The sequence below is a fragment of the Ranitomeya variabilis genome, chromosome 7 (genome assembly GCF_051348905.1).
Source record: "Ranitomeya variabilis isolate aRanVar5 chromosome 7, aRanVar5.hap1, whole genome shotgun sequence".
Taxonomy (NCBI): domain Eukaryota; kingdom Metazoa; phylum Chordata; class Amphibia; order Anura; family Dendrobatidae; genus Ranitomeya; species Ranitomeya variabilis.
This window is the reverse complement of record NC_135238.1, coordinates 241,684,729-241,697,899: the sequence shown is the minus strand read 5'-3', so window position 1 is coordinate 241,697,899 and position 13,171 is coordinate 241,684,729. Positions and strand designations below refer to the sequence as shown.

Below are 13,171 nucleotides of genomic sequence, written 5' to 3'. Positions count from 1 at the left end.
TGAATGGTGGGAGTAGTGGTGGAGTGAATGATGGGAGTAGTGGTGGAGTGAATGATGGGAGTAGTGGTGGAGTGAATGGTGGGAGTAGTGGTGGAGTGAATGATGGGAGTAGTGGTGGAGTGAATGATGGGAGTAGTGGTGGAGTGAATGATGGGAGTAGTGGTGGAGTGAATGGTGGGAGTAGTGGAGTGAATGATGGGAGTAGTGAAGTTGCAAGTGATGGGAGTAGTGGCGGAGTGAATGAGGAGAGCTTTACTGGTGTTGGTGGAGGGGAAGCAGGTAGTGGTCCCGCTGCCCCCCCAGCGGTGGCGGGGGCTTCAGCCCCAAGCTATTCAGGAGCTGTCACTGCTGGGGGTAGTAGTGCGCCCTTGTCTGGTGACCCTGAGGATGGTGACTTGCAACAGCGCTTCCTGGACGCCCTGAGGAGAGGGGAGAGTTCCATCAATGTAGAGGGGAGGGAGGTTGATCTGTCTTTCTGGATAGAGAGACACGGTCTTTCCGCCTTCAGAGATAGAGGGGCAGAGACTGTCTGGTCTCTGCCGACACCGGGGCAGAGGAGTAACCGTAGGAACGTGGCCCGTCTCCAGTGGGTAAGCAAGGATGCCTGTCCTGATCGGTCAAAGGTTGCTGAGCTCCTGCTGGGGATGGGCTTCGTGGCATATGACATCTTCGCCTTGATCCATCCCTATGGGACCTCCTACTTCGATGTCAGCTTCGTGAGACCGGAGGGCCTTGAGCTTTTCTGGTCTCGCCATGAGCTGGCTCGGGGTCGCCCCGAATGGCAGGGTTTCCTCGCTGTAGCAATATCCCGCCAGAACTCGGTCAGGAAGGTGACCGTTTTGACCAGTAACGAGTCACTTTCCTGTGTAGACATCTCCACATGGGTTGGACGATACGGCGACATCGTCGGTATTCCCGAGAAGACCCTCGACGAGCATGGTATCTGGTCAGGAGCCTGGACCTTCATGGTGAAATTGAAGGTTTCAGGAAACACCGTTACCCATATCCCTTCCTCAACATTTTTGGGGAGGGACAGGATCTTGATTTTCTACCGGGGGCAGCCTAAGGTCTGTCACAGGTGCGGCAGCCCCACACACTTCAGTGCGCAGTGTACCACCCAGAAATGCGCACTGTGTGGGGACCTCGGCCATCTTGCTGCTACCTGTGGCAGAATTAGGTGTAACCTGTGTGGTGACCTCGGTCACCCGTTCAGTCGCTGTCCGCGTTCCTTTGCCAATGCGGTCCTGAAAGCGGCGAGTGCGGGACAGGCGAAAGCCGGGACTAATCTCGCCGGTGAAGGGACCAGTAGAGGCAGAGGAGGCAGGGAACCGGTGAGGAGCAGGCTGCCGCCATCCAATATCAGGCGGCAGGAGCAGCGCCATGGGAAAAGGGGGCAGGGAGTAATGACCCTAAACTCTGACCCGGGTGCTTCACTTGCAGCTGAGGATCCTAAAGACGGCGAATTGAGCGAGGAAGTCAAGAGACTTGAAAGGGAGGAGCAAAAGGATGCCATGTCTGCCCAGGAACCTTCATCCGGTGACAGTCTGGATGAGGGAGATGGGAAGTGGTCACAGCAAAAGAAAAAGGGTAACAGGAAAACAACTAAGGATAAGAGGGGGTCCGGGCCCCGAGCCTCCTCCTTGGAGTGCGACCCCTCTAACTCCGTAGCCCTGATCCAGATGCCATTGGAAGGTCCAGCCTCCCCCCCTCTGGTGGATCTCTCTAACCGGTTCCGGGCCCTCCAGGACTCCCCTCCAGAGGGGGGCGATGGGGACCCGGGGCCGGAGGTAGCGGACAACGTTGTTGGGGCTCAGGAGGTCGCTGGGTCTTCTTCTCAGGGGGCAAATACAAAGCCTTCTGGGGGGGGGGACTACCTCAGGACCACCAGACAAGGGCCAGAGTGTATGTAAGGAGAGAATGGATGAGTCTGTTTGTCTTAAGCGCACTAAAAACTCATCATTGTCAGAGGAAGAGGGTGAAACTGTTGGGGGTGGGAAGAAAAAGGCTATCTAACTCAATCAATCATGATGGCGGCACCCACCCCATTGACGCTGGCAACCATTAATGTTGCCAGCATAAAGTCAGAAGCAGCAAGGTACATGGCCTTTCATTTTCTCGGCCAACTTTACGCCGACATTTTGTTTTTGCAGGAGACCAGGTTGCCCGACCTATCAACCATGCATAAAGCAAGGCGGGAGTGGAGGCACGGGCCCTCCTACTGGTCTCTTGACCCAAAACATAAAGCAAAAGCAACCCAGGAGTTTATTAAAGCAAAGAAGTGGAATATTCTTGAATGGCCAAGTCAGTCACCTGATCTCAACCCAATTGTGCAGCATTTCACTTGTTAAAGACTAAACTTCAGACAGAAAGGCCACAAACAAACAGCAACTGAAAACCACCGCAGTGAAGGCCTGGAGAGCATCAAAAAGGAGGAAACACAGCGTCTGCTGATGTCCATGAGTTCAAGACTTCAGGCCGTCATTGCCAACAAAAGGGTTTTCAACCAAGTACTAGAAATAAACATTTTATTTAAAATTATTGAATCTGTCCAATTACTTTTGGTCCCTTTAAAAACAGGGTGGCACATGTTAAGGAGCTGAAACTCCTAAACCCTTCATCCAATTTTAATGTGGATACCCTCAAATGAAAGCTGAAAGTCTGAACTTCAACTGCATCTGAATTGTTTTGTCTAAAATTCATTGTGGTAATGTCTATAACCAAAATTAGAAAAATGTTGTCTCTGTCCAAATATATATGGACCTAACTGTGTGTATCTATATATATCTATATATATAATTGTCTAAGGGTTTTTCCGTCTGTCTGTCTGTCTGTCCTGGAAATCCCGCGTCTCTGATTGGTCGAGGCCGCGACCAATCAGTGACGGGCACAGCATGGCGACGATGATGTCATAAAGGTTGCCTCAACCAATCAGCGACGGGCACAGTCTGCCGTGAATTCGCCTCGACCAATCAGCGACGGGCACAGTATCGACGTAGATGTGATAATGGTTGCCATGGCGACGATGATTTCATAAAGGTTGCCTCGACCAATCAGCGACGGGCACAGTCTGCCGCGAATTCTGGAACCATCATTGTCCATATACTACGGGAACATGCATATTCTAGAATACCCGATGCATTAGAATCGGGCCACAATCTAGTATATATATATATATATATATATATATATATATATATATATATATATATATGTATGTATATATATATATATATATATATATATATATATATATATATATACTATATATATATATGTATATATATGTATATATATATATGTATATATATACACTATATATATATATATATATATATATATATATATATATATATATATATATATATATATATATATATATATATATATATATATATATATATATATATATACACTAGACTGTGGCCCGATCCTAACGCATCGGGTATTCTAGAATATGCATGTCCCCGTAGTATATGGACAATGATGATTCCAGAATTCGCGGCAGACTGTGCCCGTCGCTGATTGGTCGAGGCAACCTTTATGACATCATCGTCGCCATGGCAACCATTATCACATCTACGTCGATACTGTGCCCGTCGCTGATTGGTCGAGGCGAATTCGCGGCAGACTGTGCCCGTCGCTGATTGGTCGAGGCAACCTTTATGACATCATCGTCGCCATGGCAACCATTATGACATCTACGTCGATAATGTGCCCGTCGCTGATTGGTCGATATAGATAGATATAGATATCTAATATATAAAGCTGAATGTGTGTATGTGTGTATGTATGTGTGTATGTCCAGGATTGGCATCTGAACCGTCGCAGCTACAGCCACAAAATTTTGCACAGTCACACGTCTGGACCCCGAGAGCGTCATAGGCTATGTTGTGAGGCGAAATTTTAACCCCGCGCGTTCCAATTCAACAAACAATTTTGCCCCTATCTACATAATGGGGAAAAAATGAAAGGAAAAGTGTTGGAGGCAAATTAACAGCTGCCAGATGTGAACAAGGGGGACTTAAAGAATGAGAGCGATGGCGCCAAAGAGTATATACTGTACAGTTGCTAAGGTGGGGCCCCGACATGGGATAATCACCACACCACCACGGGGATATGAACACACACACAAAATGCGCCACACACTACCACGTGCTCGAACACATATACCACCCTCAGCGCACATTTCACCACACATACACCAACCTCGCCACATAAAAGTAGAAACACAAAAGTCGCCGCTCAAAACTCGTCACGCGCAAAACTCTCCACATGCAAAACTCACCTCATGGAAAACTCGCCACACGCAAAACTTGCACACGCAGAAAAATTGCCACATGCACAAAAGTTGCAACACATGCAAAAGTTGCCTCACACAAAACTTGCACATACTCAAAAGGCACCACACATAAAACTCGCCACGTGCAAAACTCGCCATGCGCAAAACTTGCTGCACACAACTTGCTACACTAACCTGTCACATGCAACTCGACACACAAAAAGTTGCTACACGCATGTCGCCACACAAAACTCATCTCACAAAAGTCGCTACATGCATGTCGCCACACGCAACTCAACACACACAACTTGACACACGAAACTCGCCCTAAAACACACACAAGTCTGGTATTATCCTTCAAAAATAAAAATCTGATTAATAAGCAAACTACAAGAGCAACAAATGTACCATATAGGAATCCGGAAGCTGTTAGTCACATGACCTGTCTATTATGTGTATGTGTGAGCTAATATATACTGCCAGGGGGAGGGCTTACTGTTGGCTGGGGATTTATCAGGCTGCCAATTTAGCTTACAAATACTGAGGTAAAAATACTGACCAAATAACGTGTGAACGAGGGCTAATACAGGAGGAGATGACATACAGATATATACTATATACAGGAGGAGATGACACACAGGTATATACTATATACAGGGGAGATGACACACAGGTATATACTATATGCAGGAGGAGATGACACACAGATATATACTATATACAGGAGAGATGACACACAGGTATATACTATATAGAGGAGGAGATGACATACAGGTACATACTCATACCTCCCAACCGTCCCGATTTCAGCGGGACAGTCCCGCTTTGGCACCGGGGTCCCGCTGTCCCGCTTCGGGCATTTAAAATCCCGAATTTGCGGCCGCCGGTGAAGCCCCGCCCACTTCCGGGACGTAGAGAGAGCCGTTTTTTTTTTCTTATACATGCTGGGTCTCCTCCCGACCGATCCCGCCCCCGCCCCCGCCCCCTGTGTGTGTGGCGCTGCCACGCTGAGGAAGAGAGCCAGCAGCGATCAAGATGAGAGGTCAGCCACTCACTTCCTCCTGTGTGTGCACGGAGCTCCGGCGTCTCCTGCTCTTAGCTGCTATCCCGGCAGAGAAGGAGAGACGGGGGAGGTGCCGGGACAGTGCAGAGCTGTGAGTAGCCGGAGATACTGAAGAGCTGCAGTGCACATGGCCAGATCAGCCGCCCCTGCACCACAGAGGAGATTGTGTGTGTGTGTGTGTGTGTGTGAGATGTGTGATGCTGCATTTGTGTGTGTGTCATGTGTGTATGAGGTATCTGGTGTGTGTGATGGCTGGGTGTGTGTGTGTGTGATGGCTGGGTGTGTGTGTGTGATGGCTGGGTGTGTGTGTGATGGCTGGGTGTGTGTGTGTGATGGCTGGGTGTGTGTGTGATGGCTGGGTGTGTGTGTGTGTGATGGCTGGGTGTGTGTGTGTGATGGCTGGGTGTGTGTGTGATGGCTGTGTGTGTGTGTGTGATGGCTGTGTGTGTGTGTGTGATGGCTGGGTGTGTGTGTGTGATGGCTGGGTGTGTGTGTGTGATGGCTGGGTGTGTGTGTGTGATGGCTGGGTGTGTGTGTGTGATGGCTGGGTGTGTGTGTGTGATGGCTGGGTGTGTGTGTGTGATGGCTGGGGGGGTGTGTGTGATGGCTGGGGGTGTGTGTGTGATGGCTGGGGGTGTGTGTGTGTGTGTGTGATGGCTGGGGGTGTGTGTGTGTGTGTGTGTGATGGCTGGGTGTGTGTGTGTGTGATGGCTGGGTGTGTGTGATGGCTGCGTGTGTGTGTGATGGCTGCATGTGTGTGATGGCTGCGTGTGTGTGTGTGATGGCTGCGTGTGTGTGTGTGATGGCTGCATGTGTGTGATGGCTGCGTGTGTGTGTGATGGCTGCGTGTGTGTGTGTGTGTGTGATGGCTGCGTGTGTGTGTGTGTGATGGCTGCGTGTGTGTGTGATGACTGCGTGTGTGTGATGACTGCGTGTGTGTGTGATGGCTGTGTGTGTGATGGCTGCGTGTGTGTGTGTGATGGCTGTGTGTGTGTGTGATGGCTGCATGTGTGATGCATTTGTGTCAAAGCTGCATGTGTTTGTGAGCTGCGTTTGTGATGCTGCGTGTGTATGTGTGATACTGTGTGTGTGATGCTGCATTTGTGTGAGCTGCGTGCCTGTATGTCATTATACAGTATGGAGAACTGTGGCCATAATACAGTATGGAGCATCATGTGGGGTCATTATACAGTATGGAGCATCATGTGCAGCCAGTATACAGTATGGAGCATCATGTGTGGTCATTATACAGTATGGAGCATCATGTGCGGTCATTATACAATATGGAGCATCATGTGCAGCCAGTATACAGTATGGAGCATCATGTGTGGTCATTATACAATATGGAGCATCATGTGCGGCCATTATACAGTATGGAGCATCATGTGCGGTCATTATACAGTATGGAGCATCATGTGCGGTCATTATACAGTATGGAGCATCATGTGCGGTCATTATACAGTATGGAGCATCATGTGCGGTCATTATACAGTATGGAGCATCATGTGCGGTCATTATACAGTATGGAGCATCATGTGCGGTCATTATACAGTATGGAGCATCATGTGTGGCCATATTTTTTTGTTTATAACTATTGTATATGAAACAGTGTGATCAGCAGTGCTAAATGGGTGTGCTTGGGACGTGGATATGGGTGTGACTAATTATGAATGGGTGTGGTCAGAGGCGTGGCCTAAAATTTACCGCGGCGCGCTTCGCGCGCCGCAAGCTTTGTCCCTCTTTCCCATCTTCAAAAGTTGGGAGGTATGCATACAGGTATATGCTATGTATAGGAGGAGATGACATACAGGTATATACTATATACAGGAGGAGATGACACACAGATATATACTATATATAGGTGAGATGACACACAGGTATATACTATATACAGGAGATTACATACAGGTATATCTAATATATAAAGCTGAATGTGTGTATGTATGTATGTGTGTATGTCCGGGATTGGCATCTGCACCGTCGAAGCTACAGCCACAAAATTTTGCACATTCACACGTCTGGACCCCGAGAGCGTCATAGGCTATGTTGTGAGGTGAAATTTTAACCCCGCGCGTTCCAATTCACCAAACAATTTTGCCCCTATCTACATAATGGGGAAAAAGTGAAGGGAAAAGTGTTGGAGGAAAATTGACAGCTGCCAGATGTGAACAAGGGGGACTTAAAGAATGAGAGCGATGGCGCCAAAGAGTATATACTGTACAGTTGTTAAGGTGGGGCCCCGACATGGGATACTCACCACACACGGGGATATGAACACAAACACAAAATGCGCCACACACTACCACGTGCTTGAACACATATACGACCCTCAGCACACATTTCACCACACACACGCCAACCTCGCCACATAAAAGTCGAAACACAAAAGTCACCACTCAAAACTCGCAACGCGCAAAACTCGCTACATGCAAAACTCGCCACACGTGCAAAACTCACCTCATGGAAAACTCACCTCATGCAAAACTAGCACACACAGAAAAATTGCCACATGTACAAAAGTTGCACCACATGCAAAAGTTGCCTCACACAAAACTTGCACATACTCAAAACGCACCACACATAAAACTCGCCACGCGCAAAACTCGCCATGCACAAATCTTGCTGCACACAACTTGCTACACTAACCTGTCACATGCAACTCGACACACAAAATGTTGCTACACGCATGTCGCCACACAAAAGTCATCTCACAAAAGTCGCTACACGCATGTCGCCACACGCAACTCAACACACACAACTTGACACATGAACCTCGCCCTAAAACACACACAAGTCTGGTATTGTCCTTCAAAAATAAAAATCTGATTAATAAGCTGACAAACTACAAGAGCAACAAATGTACCATATAGGAATCCGGCAGCTGTCAGTCACATGACCAGTCTATTATGTGTATGTGTGAGCTAATATATACTGCCAGGGGGTGGGCTTACTGTTGGCTGGGGATTTATCAGGCTGCCAATAGCAACCAATCACAGCTCAGCTTCTATTTTGCTACAGTTAATTAACCTGAGCTCTGATTGGTTAATATAGGCAACAAAGACATTCTCAGTATAACAAAGCTAATATATGTTGTGAAATTCTTCTATTAGCTTAGTTTTTGCCTTTTAATAATTACATTTCTATCTATTTGTTTTGTGGTTTTTGTGTGCAGAATACATTTTTGTTAACACATTCTATTTTGCTAACAGCAGTCATTAACCCGGGCGAAGCCGGGTAGTACAGCTAGTATATATATATATATATATCTAATATATAAAGCTGAATGTGTGTATGTATGTATGTATGTATGTGTGTATGTCTGGGATTGGCATCTGCACCGTCACAGCTACAGCCACAAAATTTTGCACAGTCACACGTCTGGACCCCGAGAACGTCATAGGCTATGTTGTGAGGCGAAATTTTAACCCCGCGCGTTCCAATTCACCAAACAATTTTGCCCCCATCTACATAATAGGGAAAAAGTCAAAGGAAAAGTGTTGGAGGCAAATTGACAGCCAGAAGGAGATGTCATACAGGTATATACTATATACAGGGGAGATGATATATAGCTATATATTATATACAGGAGATGACATACAGGTATATACTATATACAGGGGAGATGATATACAGCTATATATTATATACAGGAGATGACATACAGGTATATACTATATACAGGGGAGATGACATACACGTATATACTATATACAGGAGGAGATGACATGCAGCTATATATTATATACAGGAGGAGATGACATACAGGTATATACTATATACAGGAGATGACATACAGGTATATATTATATACAGGAGGAGATGACACAGGTATATACTATATACAGGAGGAGATAACATACAGCTATATATTATATACAGGAGGAGATGACATACAGGTATATACTATATACAGGGGAGATGACATACAGGTATATACTATATACAGGGGAGATGACTTACAGGTATATATTATATACAGAAGACACACAGGTATATACTATATACAGGAGGAGATGACATACAGCTATATATTATATACAGGAGGAGATGACATACAGGTATATATTATATACAGGAGGAGATGACATACAGGTATATACTATATACAGGAGATGACATACAGGTATATATTATATACAGGAGGAGATGACACAGGTATATACTATATACAGGAGGAGATAACATACAGCTATATATTATATACAGGAGGAGATGACATACAGGTATATACTATATACAGGGGAGATGACATACAGGTATATACTATATACAGGGGAGATGACTTACAGGTATATATTATATACAGAAGACACACAGGTATATACTATATACAGGAGGAGATGACATACAGGTATATACTATATACAGGGGAGATGACATACAGGTATATACTATATACAGGAGGAGATGACACATAGGTATATACAATATACAGGAGGAGATGACATACAGCAGGTATATACTATTTAGGCTACGTTCACATTTGCGGTCAGCGCCGCAGCGTCGGGCGCCGCAGCGGCGCCGCATGCGTCATGCGCCCCTATATTTAACATGGGGGCGCATGGACATGCGTTGTGCTGCGTTTTGCGCCGCATGGCCGCAAGCGTTGGACGCAAGAAACGCATCAAGTTGCATTTTTTTTGCGTCCAACTTTCGGCCAAAAACGACGCATGCGGCGCAAAACGCAGCGTTTTAGCGTGCGTTTTGCCGCGTTTTTGTTTGCGTTGTGGGCTGCGGCGCCGACGCTGCGGCGCACAACGCAAATGTGAACGTAGCCTTACAGGGGAGTTGACATACAGGTATATACTATATACAGGAGATGACATACAGGTGTATACTATATATAAGGGAGATGACAAAGATGTATATACTGAGGGGAAAATGAGAGATGTGAGGTGAAATTGAAAAGGTGTGAGTGCAAAATGAGAGGAGTGAGGGAAAATAGTGGAGTGATCGGAAAATGACAGATGTGAGGTCGAAATGACAAGTGTTAGGGAGTAATGAGAGGAGTGAGGGGGAAAATAAGAGGAGTGAGGGGGAAAATGAGAGGCTTGATGGGAAAATAAGAGAAGTGAGGTGCTGTAACTAACCACAGATATTTACTATGTCCAGGCAACGCCGGGCTCTTCAGCTAGTGTATATATATATATATATATATATATATATATATATATATACTCACCGGCCACTTTATTAGGTACACCTGTCCAACTTCTTGTTAACACTTAATTTCTAATCAGCCAATCACATGGCGGCAACTCAGTGCATTTAGGCATGTAGACATGGTCAAGACAATCTTCTGCAGTTCAAACCGAGCATCAGTATGGGGAAGAAAGGTGATTTGAGTGCCTTTGAACGTGGCATGGTTGTTGGTGCCAGAAGGGCTGGTCTGAGTATTTCAGAAACTGCTGATCTACTGGGATTTTCACGCACAACCATCTCTAGGGTTTACAGAGAATGGTCCGAAAAAGAAAAAAAATCCAGTGAGCGGCAGTTCTGTGGGCGGAAATGCCTTGTTGATGCCAGAGGTCAGAGGAGAATGGGCAGACTGGTTCGAGCTGATAGAAAGGCAACAGTGACTCAAATCGCCACCCGTTACAACCAAGGTAGGCCTAAGAGCATCTCTGAACGCACAGTGCGTCGAACTTTGAGGCAGATGGGCTACAGCAGCAGAAGACCACACCGGGTACCACTCCTTTCAGCTAAGAACAGGAAACTGAGGCTACAATTTGTACAAGCTCATCGAAATTGGACAGTAGAAGATTGGAAAAACGTTGCTTGGTCTGATGAGTCTCGATTTCTGCTGCGACATTCGGATGGTAGGGTCAGAATTTGGCGTAAACAACATGAAAGCATGGATCCATCCTGCCTTGTATGGAGCATCTTTGGGATGTGCAGCCGACAAATCTGCGGCAACTGTGTGATGCCATCATGTCAATATGGACCAAAATCCCTGAGGAATGCTTCCAGCACCTTGTTGAATCTATGCCACGAAGAATTGAGGCAGTTCTGAAGGCAAAAGGGGGTCCAACCCGTTACTAGCATGGTGTACCTAATAAAGTGGCCGGTGAGTGTATATATATATATATATATATATATATGTACATACATACACACACACACACATTTCACCACAAGGGGTCTTACTTTGTCGCTGTCCACGGTGTTCTGTGACGTCCGAGAGGCGATGGAGATGGTGTCCGGCTGACTGCTGCCGTCCCCCTGACTGTCCAGATCCTCAAGTCCATCCCTATAAGGAACAAGCATAAATATTAACTGTTCAATAAGACATGCAGCCCCCCCCAGAGACCCTGCACATCTAGACACTGCCCCCTTGGTACCTGCACCCTCCAGACCCTGCCTCCATGGATTCTGCACATGACTGCAGTCTCTGCGCTCCCTCCAGCCATGTGAGATACAGAGATGGAGGATGGGCTCCTAATATCACCGAAGTGCAGGGAGTCTGAAGCTTCATATCCTTATAGGAAGGGAAGAGACTGACCCAGGGGGTGACACGAAGCCCCTCAGCCACGACCCACTGTAGAGGCCAAGCTATGGCCGTCCTTATAAAGTCACTGAACCTACAGTCTGCAGCTAGCACCAACCCAGTGCCCTCCCCACTCCAGATATCAAGGGCTGACCACCCGATCCGTCTGGCCGATCTGAGGATAGCCTTGCAGGAGGAACCAATCACTTCAGCTGCAGCAACATTTGCTGGGACTTTTAGTGCCACAACTTCAGGACATTCACTTCTCGTATCTATGGCATCTCTCACCTCTTGCTGTTGTTCCTCTGTTTGGCTGGCGTCTTTGGGGGCTGGATCGGCTCCTTTAAGGCTCCTTTCAAGTGGATCATCCTCTCCTGGATCACCTCTCGGATATTCTTAATCCACTCCTGCTTTACTTCTAGGCTTGATGCCTACAGACACCGAAGACGTGAGGTCAAAAGAGAAGCAGCGTAATAATAAAGGACAATAGAAAACCACATGCACATCTGATCAGTAACTGCATCCATATAAGCAGACTAATCCTGCAGTCACCTCCAGAGCTGCAGTCGCTATTCTGCTGTTATATCGTCTTATCCTCCAGCCACCTCCAGAGCTGCAGTCACTCTTCTGTTACATTGTGTCTTATCCTCCAGTCACCTCCAGAGCTGCAGTCACTATTCTGCTGTTACATTGTCTTATCCTCCAGTCACCTCCAGAGCTGCAGTCACTATTCTCTTGTCACATCAGTTTTTTTTCCTCCAGTCACAGTAACATGACAGCTTTAGGTGTGACTGGAGGATGTAAATCAGATGTAATGCAAAGTAGAGAAAAAACAAATGTGGCTCAAACCTTCAACACGGTTTTATTATCGGAGGACGGCGTACGACCGGACCACAAGGCGAACTTACAGGAGTCCCCTTCAACATGCTCCGTCACCCCCAGCTCCGAGGTCTGAAAAAAATGCAATTTGTAATGAGAAAAGCACCCGGTTTCCTTACACCTGCGGACCTGGTGTCTGCCATCACCACGGCGTCAGACTGCTCCAACGAGAGGCTTCGGCCATAGTTACCTGGTGCTTTATGCCTCTTATTCAGAGTCCAGCTTACATTGGCACAAGGAGACGCTCCTCGGCTTCAGACTATACCATGATCTCTGCTTGCTGTCAGTGGAAGGAAACATTCGTGTTTAGATCTTGAGCTACTTCAGCTCACGGGGTCCTCACACCTGCCTCAGCTAAACATGTAAAGATTGTTATAACGTATCAGGAATCATCTGTCACTGACAGCAAGCAGAGATACAAATATATTGTAAAGCTGCAGAATGTCTCATGATACAACGCTCT

At 46.7% G+C, this 13,171-nt stretch overlaps 1 protein-coding gene across 5 annotated transcripts in view; it reads right to left on the bottom strand.

Moving 5' to 3' along the window:
- KALRN (kalirin RhoGEF kinase) overlaps positions 1–13,171 on the bottom strand; it is a 396,845-nt gene that overhangs the window by 166,262 nt on the left and 217,412 nt on the right. For all 5 annotated transcript variants that reach the window (XM_077273324.1, XM_077273330.1, XM_077273322.1 and 2 more), the window contains exons 31-33: positions 12,679–12,780; positions 12,118–12,260; positions 11,490–11,592 (exon numbers count right to left, since the gene is read on the bottom strand). In XM_077273324.1, coding sequence (XP_077129439.1) covers positions 11,490–11,592; positions 12,118–12,260; positions 12,679–12,780 — 348 coding nt within the window. The remainder of the gene's footprint in view (positions 1–11,489; positions 11,593–12,117; positions 12,261–12,678; positions 12,781–13,171) is intronic.